This window comes from Vipera ursinii, assembly GCF_947247035.1.
Source record: "Vipera ursinii genome assembly, chromosome: 2".
NCBI classification, from domain to species: Eukaryota; Metazoa; Chordata; class Lepidosauria; order Squamata; family Viperidae; genus Vipera; species Vipera ursinii.
Window position 1 is genome coordinate 122,152,103 of NC_139513.1, and position 19,107 is coordinate 122,171,209.

The 19,107-nt window shown below is 38.8% G+C and overlaps 2 protein-coding genes across 6 annotated transcripts in view; both read left to right on the forward strand.

Moving 5' to 3' along the window:
• MYCBPAP (MYCBP associated protein) overlaps positions 1 to 18,359 on the forward strand; it is a gene marked incomplete at both ends in the record, with an annotated part of 34,667 nt that extends 16,308 nt beyond the window's left edge. The window contains 10 exons of the mRNA XM_083353402.1: positions 1,920 to 2,107; positions 2,496 to 2,642; positions 7,649 to 7,969; positions 8,369 to 8,490; positions 10,357 to 10,472; positions 10,736 to 10,830; positions 11,359 to 11,541; positions 13,440 to 13,493; positions 15,434 to 15,519; positions 18,017 to 18,359. Of these exons, the coding sequence (XP_083209528.1) occupies positions 1,920 to 2,107; positions 2,496 to 2,642; positions 7,649 to 7,969; positions 8,369 to 8,490; positions 10,357 to 10,472; positions 10,736 to 10,830; positions 11,359 to 11,541; positions 13,440 to 13,493; positions 15,434 to 15,519; positions 18,017 to 18,359 (1,655 nt within the window). The remainder of the gene's footprint in view (positions 1 to 1,919; positions 2,108 to 2,495; positions 2,643 to 7,648; positions 7,970 to 8,368; positions 8,491 to 10,356; positions 10,473 to 10,735; positions 10,831 to 11,358; positions 11,542 to 13,439; positions 13,494 to 15,433; positions 15,520 to 18,016) is intronic.
• The window catches only part of EPN3 (epsin 3), a 53,836-nt gene continuing 46,223 nt past the window's right edge, over positions 11,495 to 19,107 (forward strand). For all 5 annotated transcript variants that reach the window (XM_083353923.1, XM_083353926.1, XM_083353927.1 and 2 more), the window contains exon 1: positions 11,495 to 11,541. The gene's annotated coding sequence lies outside the window, so the exon portion shown is untranslated. The remainder of the gene's footprint in view (positions 11,542 to 19,107) is intronic.

A 19,107-nucleotide genomic window follows, 5' to 3' on the forward strand; every position in this document is an offset into this window, starting at 1 on the left:
GCTTGTGATGGTTGATATAAAAGTTTAATATATTCAGAAGAGAAAACTCCCTATATGGCTGAATTATTATTTTTTTAATCCCATTTATATCCTGCCCTTCTCCGAAGACTCAGGGCGGCTTACAATCTAAAGCACAAATCAATGTGCTTAGCAATAGCCTTCATTCTATGTATATGCCTGCTTATTAGGGCTTTCGCTGATCAAATCAGTCATGCCCATTTGATCATCACACCTTACAAAAAGATCTCAATAAGTTCCTCAAGAGATACTGAAGAAAATGGACTGGCTTTTTCTCTCTGATATCCTAATTCTGACAAAACAATGTCAAGAGAACAATGTCAAGAGAACCATCCCTAGGAGTAACTGAATCATCTTCCTGTGTTTCAAGCAAACATTTAAAAGTACTTGGGTTCTCTGAATTTTTGCACATTTGTGACTTGAAATGTTACTAAAGCTTGATGTGCATTATCCTGTGTTCCCAGTGGGCAGTCTGAGTGCAAAGTTCAATGCTTATTCCACTTATTTCATAAACACTATAATACAATGTGATATGCCAGGGTGAAAAAAAATCTTCATCTTAAATAGCATTCCCAACAAAAAATAAGTTTAGATTAAAGTTGGGATTCACAGGCAGAATTGTCTATTTTTCCTTGTATTATTATCAAAGCCTTTAGAAGTATAGAAAGCTATGCAGTACAGTATGCGGTTATTAACATGTCTATAATTTTGATGCATTTTAATGTTTTTATCTTACACAAAAATTGTTTTCGTTGTTTGGTTTTAATGTTGTGAGGTATCATGCAAAAAAGGTGCAAAGGAAAGCTGATAATATCTTTAGTGGAAAGCAATGAATTGTCTATTTTTCATTATTTTTTATAGTCCTAATTTGTTTACTGCAACAATAGCCTAAACTTAAAAGAGTGTTGTTGGTTTTAATGTTGTGAGGTATCATGCAAAAAAGGTGCAAAGGAAAGCTGAGAATATCTTTACTGGAAAGCAATGAATTGTCTATTTTTCATTATTTTTATAGTCCTAATTTGTTTACTGCAACAATAGCCTAAACTTAAAAGAGTGTTGTTGGTTTTAATGTTGTGAGGTATCATGCAAAAAAGGTGCAAAGGAAAGCTGAGAATATCTTTACTGGAAAGCAATGAATTGTCTATTTTTCATTATTTTTATAGTCCTAATTTGTTTACTGCAACAATTGTTGTTGTTAGTTGCGAAGTCATGTCCGACCCATCGCGACCCTATGGACAATGTTCCTCCAGGCCTTCCTGTCCTCTACTATCTTCTGGAGTCCATTTAAGCTCACGCCGACTGCTTCAGTGACTCCATCCAGCCCCTTCTTCTATTGCCCTCAATCTTTCCCAGCATTAGGCTGCAACAATAGCCTAAACTTAAAAGAGTGTTGATGAATTCGACTGCTCTGTTATCTTTTTATGTCCACGATCCATCTTCTGCTTATGTAAAAAATAATGCAAATGTAGTCAGCTCATAATATCCTGCATTCTTTTCTTTAGATAGTTTTGCAAACTCATTTCTTATCATAAAACAATTTAGCTTATGAGGTTCCCGTTAGCTAATTTAAGTTCTTTTGAAGCATTTGGAGAATTCTGGGCTTATGTTTTAGGAGCACTGTTAAATCATGGCTTTTAAAGGAATTCCTGAGAGAAAAATATAACATAAAGTAGAATTCTCATCTTGAATTATGCTTGGATGCATTGTTCTTGGTGGCCTTATTATTATTATTACCGTAATATGTATTATTGTTTTTTCTTTTATTATATTATTTTTGTATTTTAATTATTTCTTATGATGGGGAAAAATATTGGGAATGTCAATACGATGAACAAAATCAGGTGTCCTGCCAGAGAAAGTGGTCCTCTGTCCTTCCCAGTATGTGCTTTTTGTTCCCACAGGTGTTATCCTACCTGGAGAAACCATACATTTTTCCTTCATCTTTAAATCACTGAGTGCAGGCATTTTCAATGAGTCCTGGGAGTTTAGCACTCATCCTGAGTTATTAGGAGGAGCTATGCTACAAGTGACTCTATGGGGAATTGCACTCTACGAAGATACTACAGTTAAACTCAGGGAAGATCTGGAGGTAACCAAACCCATTTTCATGAGATACATGGTAGAAGAAGTTCACTTTGCTCCAAGTTCACATTGCTTCTAAGATTGGATGTTGTGGAAGATGAGTAGATTTGCACTGCAACTAATATTTAATTGCTTGCAGAAAAACAAACTTTCCGATCAGGTTTTCCATAGAGGAAGGTCCGGAAGTATTACCGAATTATGATTCTGTATGTTAGCACAGATCCAAAACAGCAACTGTTGGAGTTCAAATTACAACCACTATAAAGCCTGGTAAAGTTTGTGATGGGGTACAATTAACCAGATTTTCTAGCTTAATGTGTTATGTGAACATGGCCTGTCTGTGCATGACACATTAAGCTAGAAACTGTATACTGTTATTTTGCTTGAAATTCCAGAAAGACTTAGAAGCTCGAGAAATTGCTCTTATAGTAGAAGAAAATCTAGAAGAGTTACTTAATCGGATTCGAACACCTGCACGAGTAAGATCCCCAGTTGATGCTTATGTCACTGAAGAAGAATTATTTCACAGAAAGAATCCAGAGGTATAGTTTGTCCTTTACAGGGAATGTGGGATGCGGGTGGGAAGGGAGAATAAATAATATGGGGCTGATACTGGTCAGAACATTGGGAACCTTTTTTTTAAAAAAATAATTTTGATTAGAAGTTTTTACGTAAGTAAAAAATAAATACAAAAATATATAAAAACGAGAATGAAAAAAAGAAAAGTGCAGAAAAGAATACAGTTAAGGGGGGAAACCAAATGACTTTCACCCCTTACAGCAGTTACAAACTTAACCCTCCTTCCTCTTTAACATTACAATAATCCCTTCAGTTCCACGTTCAATCTTTTTTCAATCATCAGATCCAGAAATCATCATTTCATTTTTTTCCATTTTCAGCTAAAATCCATAAAAGATTTCCAGTCTTTTTAAAAGTATTTATTATCTTGTCCTTGATACAACAGGTGAACTTTGCCATCCTGCTACTTCTGCCATCTTCACAATCCATTCTTCCATTGTGGGTACTTCAGTATTTCTCCATCTTTCTACATATGTTAATCTTGCTGATGTTATCATATATAAAATCTTCCATAACTCTTTTCTAATGGACTATTCCTAAGTTCCAAAAAAAGAGTTCTGATTTCATCTCAATATTAAACTTCAAAAAATTTTGTATCATCATTATGTATTTATTTCTATTTTTTTGCATAGTGTAAAATCCCTTCATGTTTTTTGCATTTCCAGTATTGACTAGAAGTATTTTTTATACATCTCTGATAATTTATTTGGTGTCAAAGAAAATGAAAAATTATCTCTTAAAACTTAGCTCTTAAAGTATCTGAATATCGGTGTTTTTATCCACATTCCATTGATCCACTTACCTATATATTATACATGTAGACCTTCATTAACAATGGTAATTGGACTGGAATTTCTGTCGCTAACTGATGCAGTCATATATGTGATGATGTCACGTGGCCACATTGTTTAGCACCACAATCCCAGCAATCTCTCTTGCCATATTAACTAAATCCCACCTCGCCTTGTTAGGCAAGGATCCACTCCACCCCCACCATCCCAGCCCCAAGCCTTGGTATGATTGCCTGCTCTGTCTCTTCTAGAATTCCCACCACCTGCCTATCTCCCACCCTTTTCTACATTTTGGGTTGCCCACCTACCCCTACCTCCTGCCATGGGCCTTATTTTGTGCTGCCTTTTTCACGCTGGTGGCTTCTCTTGTTTGCTGCTCAGGGTCTCTGTTTAAACATGCTAGCCAGGGCTTCTGTTTATACCCTGCCCAGGGCCTCCATTTGTGTACCAGCCAGGGTCTCCATTCAGACCCTGCCCAGGGCCATGTTTCATGAATAAAACTCCTCGTTATGCTGGTGCGATAGAAAGACCTGATTAGAAGGGCCTGGTAGCGCACAAATGGAGGTCCTGGGTGGCATGTAAATGGAGGACCTGGGTAAGTGCAAGAGAAGCCCTCGCTGCACTGGTATGAAAGAAGACCTTGACCAGGAAGTACTGTGGATGTGATGGTAGAAGGCAGAGCTGGGTGGGTGGGGACAATTGGTGGCAGTGAGTAAGCAGGCGACCAAAAGGCAGTCATAAATGTAGGTGGGCTCAAGTGAGCCAGAATTTTGTTCATGTGACTGTGGGGCCACTGCAATGGTCAGAATCTCAAACTGGTCATACGTCTCTGTATTCAGTGCCATCATAACTTTGATCAGTTGGTGAATGAATGAACGTTAAGTGAGCTACTGTGGCCAAAATTCTTAGCCTATTTTATCATGTAATCTTAACTTGCTTCTCTTCAGTTTCAAATTTGAACAAAAAATATACATGTTTGCAACTAGATGTTTATCATTTGTGCCCTATTGATTTCCAAATTCTGTCTTACATTGTTCAATCCCCATAACTGTGTATATGAAAACCACTGAAAATTAAATGCCCCTGCAGTTGCGATCTTCCTGTAATAATAAGTCTTGATATGTTAATCATTTTCTTTGTCTGCTGTTTCTTTTCTATAAAATGCTTCCTGTGCTGAGACCAGTGAAAGTATTTTGGGGCCCAATCTGGGTTTATATGTATCCCACATCTTTAATATGGCATTTCTCATATAATGATTTTTGAAATTACGTTAACTTTATGATATCACAAAAACCCATGCCAACCACAGATTATATTCTTCTAATTTTAGCATTTTATTTCTCAGCAAAACCCACTCTTTCCTCCAAATCAAATAAGTCTGGATATGCATTTTGCCATTGCCATTTATCAAAACAGGTATTGTTTGAAATTAAAAAATCTCCCTCGGTAACACTTTCATTTTTACCACAAGAATTCTTCCAAACAATGATAATTGTAACTTTTCCTGTCTTATTAGATCTTCCTTACTTGTAGTAAACTTCTGTTGACATAGACTCAGGGACTGGCTTGGGAAGGGCTCCATTGTGTGCCCCTTGTTGGACTGACAAAGGAAATAGGCGTGCCCAATCAGCAGGCAACTTGTAAGATCTTTTGTTGCACTGCCAGATTGGGAACAACTTCTTGAGTCGAGAAGCAGCCTAACTGGTCCTTGGGACAGGATTTCTAGATGTGGAAAGACAGATCAAAACATAATTCAGGTCTGTTTTTGAAGGACATGAAGATACAGTGTGTCAACTTTAGCCATTATGTTGCTGGTTTCTCCCACATTCCCAGTTTCAGCTGGATTAATTGCTGTGGGCACTGGGAAGAATTGTAGAAGAACCACATTCTTACACACAAACATTTTCCTTCTTTTGGCAATATTTTCTTCTTTCCAACAGATTACATACTAACTTTCCATTAGCATTTTCATGTCTTAAAATTGTCTTCATCTGTTTCCCCATCTTTAGTTGGCATTGTACCAAAAGGCACAAATTCATCTATTTGCTCTATTTTTCTGTCATTTATGCATATCTTGCATATTTTTTTCCTTTGATACATTAACTTTCAGGTACAGAAAATTTAGCTAATTTTGCTGTGAATATTATGGGTTTTGAGCCAACAGTATACATCTGCATGCAGATATATACGCACCTTCATATCTCAAAAGTATTTTGCTTTGAGACTCATATTTTATAATTCTGGGCATCTCTGTTCAGGCTTGCTGAGTTTATTTATTTATACTTCACATTTCAAAGAGGAACTCTGGGCAGAGTACAATAAAACATTGGAATATAAAACAGCATATAAAAATTAAAATGTTAGAGTTAACATTTTGAGTTAAAAAGTTTAAAAATATATAATTTTTTTAAAAAATATTTTTTTAAGGAGGCAAGAATAATTAATCCTGTTAAAAATTGGTTGACAAAGGAAGGGCTGTTATGGTGCTAATCAACCCAACGGGTACGTGCTCCTTTGAGCTCCCCCTACAAGTCCACACAGCCATATTTTAACCCCTTTTTCGAAGCCAGGAAAGTGGGAGCCTACATGGAAGGATATTCCATAGGGCAGGGGCAGCAGCAGAAAAGGCTCTTGTCCCAGACCCCACCAGTTGGAGTACTTTAACTGACAGGGTCTGCAATGTACCATCCCTGCCTGACCAGGTGGGACAGGCAAATGTAATGGGATGAAGCTGATTCCATAAGTAGGCTGGCCCTATGCCATGCAGGTCTTTATAAATCTTAACCAATAGCTTGAATTAGAGTTCAGTGGGCTTGTTCCTTTTCATGGGGACTTATTCCGGGGATGGATAATCCATAGGGCATGTGTGTCCTTCTACTCCCATTTTTGTGGACCAAGAGCTTCCAGGAATGCGGTATCAAAATTCATTGCTAAGCTGGTAAATAATGGCTGTGAAGGCTAGATCTGGAAGATCCAAAGCCAACAGCCTGAGATCATTGATCAGTAATAATTGTTATTGTTAGAACAACAATTCATAGGTTTCTCCTGGCTCTCCCATCCAAAAGCAGAAAAATCATATCAATCCATGATTATGCCATAGTGGGATTGGGGGGGGGGGAGAGGTACAAGATTAGTACTTGAATAAACATTGTGAAGTTGTTGGATTTCTTCTTTAACAGGCGTTTTACATTCTTGAATTAAACATAGCTTATTAAAAAGTTTGTCCTAGAATCATTGCCTGTGAGGCTTCTAGTTCTATTATTGGCCAGTGGAGAGCCCATGTGCAACTACACATATGCCAGTTCTGCCAGCTGCTCCTTATAAACATTTGCAAGATAAAGTAAAATTCTGAAGCCCCATTTCTGTCTGTCTGTGCCTAGTCTAGAACTGGACAATGCCAAGAAACTATCATAGTAAAATAAAATGTGAAATACAATGTTTGCCATAAAGTTGCCCTCCATTTGTGTACAGAATTGCAGTCTCAAGTTATATGCTGATATATATTAAGGTGTACTTCAATTATTTCCTGTGTATTGGCAAAAAAGTATTTCTGACTTACAAAATGCATAAAAAGTGTGCCTTTTACTCTGTTTGGGAAAGGTAAAAGAAGGAGTGCTAGTAAAACAAATTTCTAAATGGTGAATGGCAGAAAGGAAATAATTTCTATTTTAGAACTCTATAATTATTTAAAAGAGGGTGTATGAATAGATATACTAAGTACCGGTATACATAGGAAACAATGCATTCAGGGTGCTAAAAAGAGAAAGGCAATGAGTCCCACCATAGATGGTAAAACCACTTCTCAGTCTTTCAAATGAAGGGAATCAAGCACTGTAGCACATCCATTTGTGCTATAGTACTTTGTGGACATTCTTGGTCTTTTCTTCATTAAGTCAGTTTAGATAAAAAAATGAACCAGTAAGAGATAAAATACAACCTGTTGGCTGAAGCACGATAACACCTGATGCTCCATGAAATTAACATAACAAACTGTTGCCAATGTATCTGATTTTTAAAATAATAAATTAGTATGGTCCCAGAGCAAATGGGCCATTTATTGTTTTATATCAAGATACATTCAGATTCAAAAAGGTCTCCATCACAGAAGCCTTGATGAGAGGATGTGTCAGAATCTGCTGATTCCTTATATATGCCATTTGTCATCTCTCTCATTACAGCTGCATTACAATCACCAAGTTGTAAAGGGGCTTCATGAATTGTGGAACACAGTTATGAATCCACAACCTGTAGAAGTGAATTTAGAAGAAGGACAGAGAAAAAGCACTGTCAGCGAGACTTCTCCGTCCAAAAGCACCGCAGACTCTCAGAAGAGTCCTGAGGATATGCATAAGAGTATTTCCTCGCCTACTTCCGTAACTAGGAGGCTCGGGTTGGAAGAACTGGTGGATGAAGTGAGTAGGACTGAAATAGAAGATGTGGCCCAAGTAGAGGAGGCACCCCATGTAGAATGGAACCTTTCTGTTGCTGATTTTAGGCAGGTATGTGAATGAGGTTTCTTATTCCTCAGTCTGAGAATATTCTGAGAGAATCCCATCCTTTTACCAAAATGTCCAATATTTTCTATTTGGGAAAATGGAAAGATTTGAACCTTGTCCACAGGAACCTTTTTTCCCATTCAAGTAGTCTCCCTGTTGGTGAGTGTAGGAAGAGACACTTTCAAGCCCGACTAACTGTGCCCAATTTCACTAGCATTACTATTAACTGAAGTAAAGGGAGGTTGGTTGGCACATCTCTTTTGCTCAGGCTGCCACTTTATCATTTGGCACCCTTTAGATATTATGATCTTGGACTGAATGTAAATACAGTATTTGTAGTTCTGCTTGTGTTTACGTGTGCATTTTAGAGAGAAAAATTGATATTGATTTCTATTTCTTTAGACATTGCTGACAGTCCCTGAAGAAGAAGAACGGGAAGCTGCCCTAGCTCAGCTCAATAAAGCAGCAATGGAACTTTGTACTGCTCCCCTGACAGCTCAGGAAGATCTCTTGTACCAAATATGGTATGATGTATAGGAGTAGGCTGTTCCACCCATTGCTTTGCATACCTAATATTGGCAGCAAAAAGTCTTAAAATAAACCCATTGTACAGTCGGTGAGGAAAAATACAGGGCAGCTAACAAATCTCATTTTTCTTTATGTGGCACTTTCTCCAGATAGCTCAGAGCAATATCCATTCGTTGTTCTGTTCCATCTTCCTTTATAATCTGACATCAGCCTTGCGAGGTCGATTAGTGGAAAAGATAGCATTTCAGTTTGGAGTCACAAATCAGTTTTCTGGCTGGCTAAACCCAATTCTCTCTTTTTTACTCCAACATTTGCATACTAATTCACAGATTCTATTTTCTTCTCTAAGGAAATGCCCTTGATTTATTAGCTAGCGAGCTTGATTTAGGACAGAAGTGAGCAACATATCACCTGAATCTCTTCTTGATAACTTCTGAAGTTTCCAAGATTGTGCATTTTATGTTTTGTAACAACTAGTAATGCATTTCTTTGAGAGAGAAATACACAACTAGCATAGCATTATTTTAACTCTCCAACTTTCAAAATGCTTTTTTTAAAAAAAAATTCTCATCTTGTTCACCAAATGATATCACGGTATTAGTGTCAATTCCCCAGTGTGTTTGAAAGCCATAAAATGGCCTTAACAACTATAGTCCTGTTCATCAATGTCCACTCCAATTTATGGATCTCTTATTTGGGACATCAGGAATAATAAACTTATTCTACATAAAATATTTACTTAGATAGGAAATAAATTTCCAGTTGCAATTGTGGAGCCGAATAATTCAGTAAAAATATTAATGGGAAATTCACAAACAAACCTGTTCACTGTTTTGGACAATTTTTTGTTTTTTACCTGAAACCTGTTTCAGAACTCCAAAGCCCTTGTAAAATCTAATCTTGGGAAATTTAAATAACAGTAACAACAATACCTTTTTTAAAAAAAAATCTTTTTTCTTTTTAAATGTTTATAACAGCAAATTATGATGAGGCTTTTCTCAGAATTTAATCCTTTATTTGCTTAACCATTGTTTTTGGAAAGCTAAGGTCAGGTAAATTGGAAGAAAGCAAGAGTTTGGCTTGTAAGTCTCATTAAGAGTTTCATCCCCATCCCTGCGAACATTTCCCCTCCTTGGTGAATTGTTGAAGAACAGCAGTTCTCAAAATGGAAGTAGACATGCTAAATATAGTACATGAATGTATTGTGAAAAATGAATTAAATCCAGCCATAGAGTGTCTCCTGGGTCTCCACGTAGTTTGCTGTTCTAGTCTTACATCTTTCTTTTGTTAGTGAGATTCATTCTGCTGTTTCTCTGTAGTGGGCTTTTAGGTAATTCACTTATTCCCAGTGATGAAATAGATACAAGTTATTCTCATTCCTAGTTGTCCAGTGCATCTGTGTATGAATTAATACTCCATGGTTGCCACTTTCCATTCTAAGATGACTGGCACAGAATCTTTGATATTTTTTTAAAGGGGGGTGATTGGACAATCAGATTCTCTCACTGGAGGTTTTATGTATAAAAGGCTTGTTCTGTTCCCAAATCTCTTTTCTCTTTTTATGTATGGGTTATTATTTAAGGAGCAGGGTGAATAATCATATCTGGTGCAGTTGGCATCTCTTTTTAATTAAAATTTATTCTGAAAACAACCTTGTGCTACAGATGCCACATACTTAGGAAACACTGCCTTTGGAGAATAATTCAAAAGATTTTTACTTAAATTAGCAACAGCTCCTGTAAATTTGGGTCTGCCTTTGATTTAGAGAAAAACCATAAAAAAGGCAGTAACAGAATTTTGAGGTATCTCCTTTGTCTCTCCTTCCAAAGAGAAATAAAATCAAGATTTTTTTCTCCTATTAGTTTCCAGTTGTGGCGGGAAGTAATTGATGGGCTGGTGAACTGCTCATTAGTGCTCAGGTCTCTACTTGGTATGCCTGAGAAAGACACTTACGTTGAAACTGCTCCCGAAGAACTAGGTAGGTTCGCCAGTCAATTCAATAGTAACTCTTAAGAAAACGTACAGCTTGGCAAACCGTAAGAATGGTGGACAGTTCCTGCTTGATTCGGGTATAAAGTCAATTATCATCCCTCTTTCCTAAATTGCATTTAAAGTTTTACTAGTGTTTCCAGCTTACTGCTTGCCAGAGGGTTGTTTCACTAATCAGAAAGAGGGTTGTTTCACTAATCAGAAATAATGCTTAATCCTAAATGGAAGAAAATTATCCTGCTTATTTTCCAGCTGTTGCAAAGGCTGCCAAAGAAGATCGGAAAGTTCAAAAAGACGATAAGAAAACTGCTGTGAAGGAAAAGGAAAAAGGAAAGGCAACCAAAGAGGTAGATGCATGATTGGTACCTTCAAAATGAATATAGAAAATGAAGCTTAAATCAGATAAAATTGCATTGTGCAATCTATTTCAGGCTGAATACTACATTTGGCCTGTGGGTGGTATACAGAACTTCAGTGCAAAAAATAAGCAAAATTGAACTGAAAAGTGGGTGGAAGCAGGAAAAGCAAAGGTTTATTTGATTTCATTTAAATTTAATACATATTATATTAAATAGATTAAAGAGTTAGTGTGATTATCTTCCATATATCCTTCTAGTTTTCCTTTTCTCACAGTAAAAATTACAGGGCGATAGCAATTTGGAGGTGACATTCCGGGAATATTATATAAGGCTCTGAGAGTTCAGATTTTGCATCTGGGAGATACATGAAAGATAAAAAGAATTTTGTAATTTTTTTTTCATCTGAGCTAACCCTTTACTGAAAGTGCTGTTGGTTTCAGACATACTCTGTGGTACCTGAAACTATGCAAATCACATTGTTCTGATCTCCGTTTGGTGTAATTGCATCTTTCTTAGCAAGAACGCCCCAATAGCCGAAAAGGCAAAGGAAAGGAAGAGAAGAAAGCAAGGACTCTCACAAAGGAAACAAAGGATGCTCTCTCTTTCTCACTGGAATCTTCAGAAGCAGAACTTCACTTACACCGAGAACAAATTGATCCCATCGTGCAGGAAAAATACCGTGAAAAACTCTACGTTGAAGTAAGTTTGCATATACACTTTACAATAGGGAAATACTCAACAACGAAACAACACTCATAATAAACCAAACAAAACTTATAACAGCCCCAAATTTACAAGAGTAAAAAGCCTGAATGAGCAGAAAAGTCTTTACTGGATACCAAAAAAATCGCAGCCCATTGGTGGGCAAATATCCCTGGGAAAACTACAGTGACTATAGCCCTTTCTTCAACTGGCTAATTCCCTTGTGGTATATTATGTCAGAGGGATGCGGTGGCTCAGTGGGTTAGGACGCTGAGCTTGTCAATCAGAAGGTCGGCAGTTTGGCGGGTCAAATCCCGAGTGCCGCGTAGCAGAGTTACTGTTACTCGTCCCAGCTTCTGCCAACCTAGCAGTTCGAAAGCACGTAAAAATGCAAGTAGAAAAATAGGGACCACTACGGTGGGAAGGTAACAGCGTTCCGTGCGCCTTTGGCGTCTAGTCATGCCAGCCACATGACCACGGAGATGTCCTCGGACAAACGCTGGCTCTTCGGCTTTGAAACGGAGATGAGCACCGGCCCCTAGAGTTGAAAACGACTAGCATGCATGTGCGGGGGAACCTTTACCTATATTATGTCAGAAGAGATCAGGATGCTTCATGTAGTTATTAAATAGCACTCAGAATTCTGGAATCTTGTAGTAGCCATATACATTATTACCAATGGGTTGAATACTAGTTTCTCAGTGCCACTCTCTGGAAATTCCCATCCAGACCAAAGGAAAACAAAGCCACTATCAAGTACTGCCTCCATGCAAACTTGGATGGCTAATCTAAAAGGATATATTGGATGCTGAGGTCAAACAGTGCTGAGAAATAAGGGAGAATGAATCATATAATACATAAATTGCACCAATATATTACCAAATAGGAAGTAATATAGTCTCTTCTTCTGGCCATAATTGTTTTAAGCTGACAGAGTTGCTTAAGAAGGGGAGCCATACAAATCTTTTAAATAAATACAATCTCTGTCTTCACTAAAAACCAGTTTCATACATTTAACTAGTATTTTACCATTAAATATTCCCAATGAAAATACATATATACATTATGCTTTTATTTCTTTTATAATAAGGTAACAAAATGGATGAATTAAAAGAAAAAAAATCTTGACAAAAGGGGTTGGTATCAGCATATACTGGTAGCTGCTTTCCCTGGTTAGACACTCTCAAAATCCCTAGCCTAGGGGTCCCCAACCCCCGGTCCATGGATCGGCACCGGTCTGCAGCATGCCAGAAACCAGTCCGCGCAAACAAGCAAAGCCCCATCCGTAGGATGCAGGCAGTACATGAAACCACGCCCCGTTTGGCCTATGGAAAATCCCTCTTCACGGAACTGGTCCCTGGTGCCCCAGAGGTTGGGGACCTCTGCCTTAGCCAGTGTAAAGTTATGCTGTGGGCTGGGCTTCAGTTCCTTACAGAGATAGTATACAAATTAGGCTGCAAAACATCAACTCCAGGGCAAGTATGTAGAAAAAGCAATTGATTCCCTCCCTCCACACAGTGCTCTTAATAGCATTCACTTAACTCATTTTATATCAAACATATGGAACAGATTATTATAGCTACATAATGCTTTCCAGGCATGTGTTCTCTAGCTGACTTCTCTAATTTGGCACCCTTCAGATGTATTATTTGTTGGATTTCGGTTTCAATAATTTTCAGATATGAACTGTACGTTACCTTCAGGTATGGAGCAACAAATTAGGTTTCCAAATGCATGGTATAAACTATTATATAATACCCTCCTGGGCAATATTTGTTCTGGAAAAATAAAATAATTTGTAAAACTATGTAGGTTTGGTTCATTGTATGTCCACATAGACTTAATATTTACTTATAAGTAAAGAAAAGCTTATTTGAATTTGATCTTTCATTCAGGTTTATGGACTGCTGAATTCAATGGTGGACAAAATGGTTTACCTCTTTGAAACAGTAAAGAAGAAAGCTCTAGAGAAGACTAAAGCTTCCTTTGTCTAAATGGTATTTTTATAACAAAATAAATTGTATATGTACACACACATAAATAGTATCAGAGAAGTTTTATTTATGAAAGACTAGAGATTTTCTCTCTCCTGCAGGCTTTTTTTAGACAAATACATTTGAATACAGTAAGTTCTCTCACCAGCTGAAGAATATTAACTAGGTATATGAAGCCAGCATTTTCATATTGATGGTATATGGAGGTAGCTACCTTGGCCCAGTGGAAATCTTTAAGAGTTGTGCAAGTGAGTTGAATTGATTTATCCGTCTATATACTGTGCTCATTCTTTTTCCCTTTCCCATTCCCTCTCCTCATCTCCTCTCTCATGAAGTTGAGGCTTCTATTCAGTAGTACTTATCCAATTCACTATTGCTCCACTTCTGCTATCAGCAACAGAAACCTCATTGTCACTAAGGAGCACAGTGAGGTATGGCAACAGAGACTTTAACTGCTTCACTGTCTTTATTAAGCTTGCCATTTTCCTGTTCTGATTGCATTCAGAAACAATCTGTTCCAGGCAGCCCACCTAATGGCTAAACTGCTGGATGATGGAGAAAAAGTAAGCGGAGTGATGATAGAACACAAAGAGAGCAGTTGCGAGCCATATGTGGTTTACAGCTTGCCCATATGTGTTGTATGAGAATATCTAGTTCATACAATCACTGTCACATAATTGACTGTGAGGGTACATTATGATTTTTATTTGGATGGATTACTGGGTGCCTACCAGCCAAATACAGCTCTCAGGCTCCTCCTATTTTGCCATGCTGACAGATCCATTGTTGCCATCAAAGTCAATGTCTCAGCCACTTTGTCTCAGATAATAGGAATAGGGGAAGAGGTTTTTGCAAGCCCCTTTCCTCTTTCTCTGTACTTTTCAGCCAACTTCAAACATAAGTAACGTCAATGAGGCCTTTATCTTAATCACCCAAACATTGAATTGGAAGGGGTCATTTGTGTCATCATCTCCAACTTCCTGCTCCATACAGGAATGATTAAAATATCATTGAAAGATGATATTTAACCCCTGCTCAAACATCTACAGCAAAAGAAAACCCATCACTTCAGTGTGTAAGTTGTTCCATCATCAAATTGATCTTTCTGTTGGATTTTGTTTTCTAACATTCAAACAAAATTTGCCTATTTGTAACTTCAAACAGACCTCCACTCTGCAAGGAGAAGAGCAAAGTCCTAACTTCCTATGTGATATCATTTTTGATATTTCAAGCATGTTATCATGTCCTCCCTCATTTTTCTCAAAGTTAAACATAAGCAATTCCTTCAGTCACTTTTTAGGATTGTTTCAAGTCCCTTAATTATTCTTCTCTATTCCAGTTTATCTGAATCCTTAAAGTGTGACATCCAAAAGTGGAAACAGGACTTGAGATGGTATCTAACCAAATCCCCGTGACTGAAAATTATAAGTCTGTCAATACAACCTAAAATCACATTCATCTTTTTGTAGTCCCAATATACAAGCTGCAAATAGTTTGCTTTGTTTCACGGGTGTTAGAAACTCCCACAAATCTTGACTTCCATTTTCCATTAGCATTTTCTGCCCTGGAATTCTATTTTTTAAAATTTATTATTAAATTTATTTACTACTGATCTTGTTTCATTTTGAAGTGATTATTTTTCATTGCTCTGAAAGTATAAAAGACTGCTTTTTAAACATTTCAAATCAGGTTTAAATTCCTTTCCAATCAAGAATTCCAGCATGTCCCAGTCACGCTTCCTTACTACTCCTGTAACCTCTGCTTCCTTGAGTAAGGGCACATCCATAGATCCTGATATTAGCTTGAAGTTAACATTGAAGGACACATACTTCCTCTTCTCCCTAGCCTATAGCCAAATGTTATAAAGTGGTGTTTTCTGTCTTCTTCCAACACAGACCTTGCAAATGTGGCATATGGTGTTGACAATGCAACAGCAACTGAAATCTGCCCAGACTGTGTTGATTGGGTTTGATGACTGTTGGTATGCTCCTCTTTCCCAATTGCTTCTGACTTCCTTCCTCTGATCCCTGATCACATTTAGAAAAACTGGGGAAGATTGGGAGAAGGAAATCACAACCTGATTTGGTCTGGAGAATGTTCTTGCCCACTCTTAATCAACTGCTTTTGCATCTTGGACTTTTGCAGTTGTAAATATTACTACACTTTTGCAGTAATAAATGAAACAATCACTAAAGTCTAGGAAAGCTCCAGGACCAGAATGGATAAGCGCTGCTAGATGGTAGAACCAGCAAAATGACCTAACCCTTGACCTATTATCCTGAAGGATGAAAAAATTCTCTAGAAAGAAATCAGTGTCTTTCTAGAACAAGGGTAGGCAACCTTGGCTCTTTTATGACTCGTAGACTTCAACTCCCAGAATTCCTGAGCCAGCATGGCTCAGCTTGGAAACCTCCCTTTCCCCTCAGCGTGGCTGGCTCAGGAATTCTGGGAGTTGAAGTCCACGAGTCGTAAAAGAGCCAAGGTTGCCTACCCCTGTTCTAGAAGGTTTTGTCATCCTAACGGCAGCTGAGTCCTGAGTCACAGCAGGGAGAGGAGGGTAACACCAGCAAAATGCAAGAAGAAGAGTTTGGTGGTGGTGGTGGGGGGGAAGTTGCTTCTTACAACTACTGGTAAGGACCACCAAGAGTAATTTCTCAGAAAGAAAAGAGAGCTTGAGTGATCTGAGGAGACAACTGCTTTTCGCCTACCAAATTCTGCCTGGAGGAATAAAAAAGGTAAAGGTTCCCCCGCACATGCGTGCTAGTCGTTTCCAACTCTAGGGGCCGGTGCTCATCTCCGTTTCAAAGCTGAAGAGCCAGCGCTTGTCCGAGGACGTCTCCGTGGTCATGTGGCCGGCATGACTAGACGCCAAAGGCACACGGAACGCTGTTACCTTCCCACCGTAGTGGTCCCTATTTTTCTACTTGCATTTTTACGTGCTTTCGAACTGCTAGGTTGGCAGAAGCTGGGACGAGTAACAGGCGCTCACTCTGTTACGTGGCACTCGGGATTCGACCCGCCAAACTGCCGACCTGATCGACAAGCTGAGCGTCCCAACCCACTGAGCCACCGCGTCCCTTCGCCTGGAGGAATAGGGTCCTTTAAAAGTAACCAAGCACACTCCCCACCCTTCCCTTAGTTGCCAGCTCTGCCTGCCTCTAGAGAGGATTCTCTCATCCTTTTTATTATGAAGGCAGTTGGTGCTTGTTTTTCCTGCCTGGCATGTGGGAGGAAAAAAATAGGGTACAAATCACTGTACCTTAATTTGCCTCTAATAAAACTGAGAAAAGCGTCACCTATCTTATTTTGTTAACAGGGGAGAGCAGAGGCTGGCTATCATGACAGCAAATTGATGCTGGTATTCTTTGTGTTGCCTCACAGGCCGGTGGAAAACACATTAAGCCATCTCTCTGTATATTTCTTTAGTTTTCCTTATTGATTAGGATCTAAAGGACGTGCTCTTGTGCCTTCCTTTAACTTTTGAAAGAAAAAGTTATACGGTATATACTTTTCCTGGAAGAACCATATTTGGCAAAGTTTCTCTCCCACAGATGTGGGGGGGGTAATTAAAATCCATCACTACTACTACTACTACACCTTTCTTTGAGGAGAGTTATAATATGTTTCTGCTTTGGTATTTTCAAGCTCCTTACTTTGAAAGAAAATCTTTGAAAAGTAACAATAGAACTTTTTAATTTTTCTGTGCAAATAGCAGGTATTTGATACCTTGATGCAAACTATAAATGAAGCAGGGATAAAACTTGTTTTTCAAGGAATCTAACTAATTGTCAGCCGGGATTGTTCTATAATTCCAGGTATGTTTAAAATGTCATGGATATATATTCATTAATAATTGCAGAACTAGCACGACAACTAAAAAGCACCTGCCATGTGCAAGGCAAGGGATGGAAAATGCAGATCAGCCATGACATCTATATTAAAATCTTTGCCAATTTCATTTGTTTGGGGAGGATGGATCAAATCCCTTTTCCCAGTACTTGATGACAGTGGGCTGCTGAGCATGACACACACGCAAACACACCCACTGGATTAAAATGCATTGCCCCCAATCAGTTGAAAAAACAGTCTTCATTAAAAATCAGAAAGAAAGATTTTGGTATTCTTCCAGTTATGTTTCTGATTATTTGGCCTTCAACTCCTGTAACACTCTATAGTCAGCATTGCTTGGAATATATAAAAAGATCTGGGCTATGGAATGAACACTTTTTGATAGAAAATCTGAGATCTCTGCAGACCCCAGCTGTGAAAAGGTGAGAGATAAATACAGCAATAACGTTACGGCTTCTTTCCAAAACTGCCTTGGTAAAGAGGCTCAGTCTTTGGAAAGACAGTGAACTATATTTTCCTGTGAGAAACCCATTTTGCCTTATTATTTAATTAAATTCTGGCATTGCCACAGTCCGTAGTAGTGTTTCTGCATCTGATGGCCCCTATACTAGTATAATCCACTTATCTAGTGCCCTCTGCATTTTGCCGTTTGCTGTAATCTCCTGGAAAAGCGCAGATGAATTCTCAGCAACCTCTGACCAACCTTTCCGGAAAGATCCAGGAGAGAAGAGTAGCAGTGGCCCCGTGCAGGACAGCGGCAACCCTCTAGATTGCACCCTGATAGGTCTCCGTAAGAGACCTGCCATCCTGAACGAGGTCTCAAATCCGGTGCCTCGACTGGCTCCCTGGCCTTGCTTCTTTGGCAATCTTCCTTCGGCTGACCTATCCAGCTCCCCACCCCACCTCCCAATTGCCCAGAGGAATTGCAACTTTGGCTTCGAAAAGATTTCTCCGGACTTTGCTGCTCCCTAATAACTTTCCCCCAGTGGAAAGGGAAAGCTAAGGACCTTCCTAAGCGGTAGGGCCACTGGGGGGGTGGGGGGGTGGGGGAAGGAAACTTCCATACACCGGCGCGTTAACCACCCTGTGTTCTAGTGGGGCAGGGGTCTTCAAACTTGGCCCTTTTATGACTTGTGGACTTCAACTCCCAGAATTCCTCAGCCAGGCATGCTGGCTGAGGAATTCTGGGAGCTGAAGTTCACAAGTCATAAAAGGGCCAAGTTTGAAGACCCCTGTAGTGGGGTTTCAACACTGCAGAGAAGTCTCCTCGTGTTTTCGTGAGAAAAGGGAGCCAGTTCGCAGAGGGTATTTTCATTCCGGAGAATATGGGGGAAGGGGATCACCCACTAAGAGGAAACAGAGCGGGTACACAGTGGGTACCTAGACTGAGGGGTTTTAATTGGGTTTTAATGTTTTAACTTTTTTAAATTTTGGGCTTTAAATTTAATTAATTGTTTTAAAAAAATTTTTTTAAACTTTTGTGTGGTATGATTTTAATTGCCCTGTAAACCGCCCTGAGTCCTACGGGGAATAGGGCGGTATATAAGTCAAAATAATAAATAAATAATAATAAAAAAACGCGCGCGCACGAAAATCGCCCGCCTCCGATTCAAATAGGACGTGAAAAGAAGCTGGAGAGAGCTTGCGGGCGGGGGGTGGCAGTCTGCAAGGGACGAGAAAGTCTGTATAACGGTAAAGCCGTTCCCCTGGCTCGTGGGAA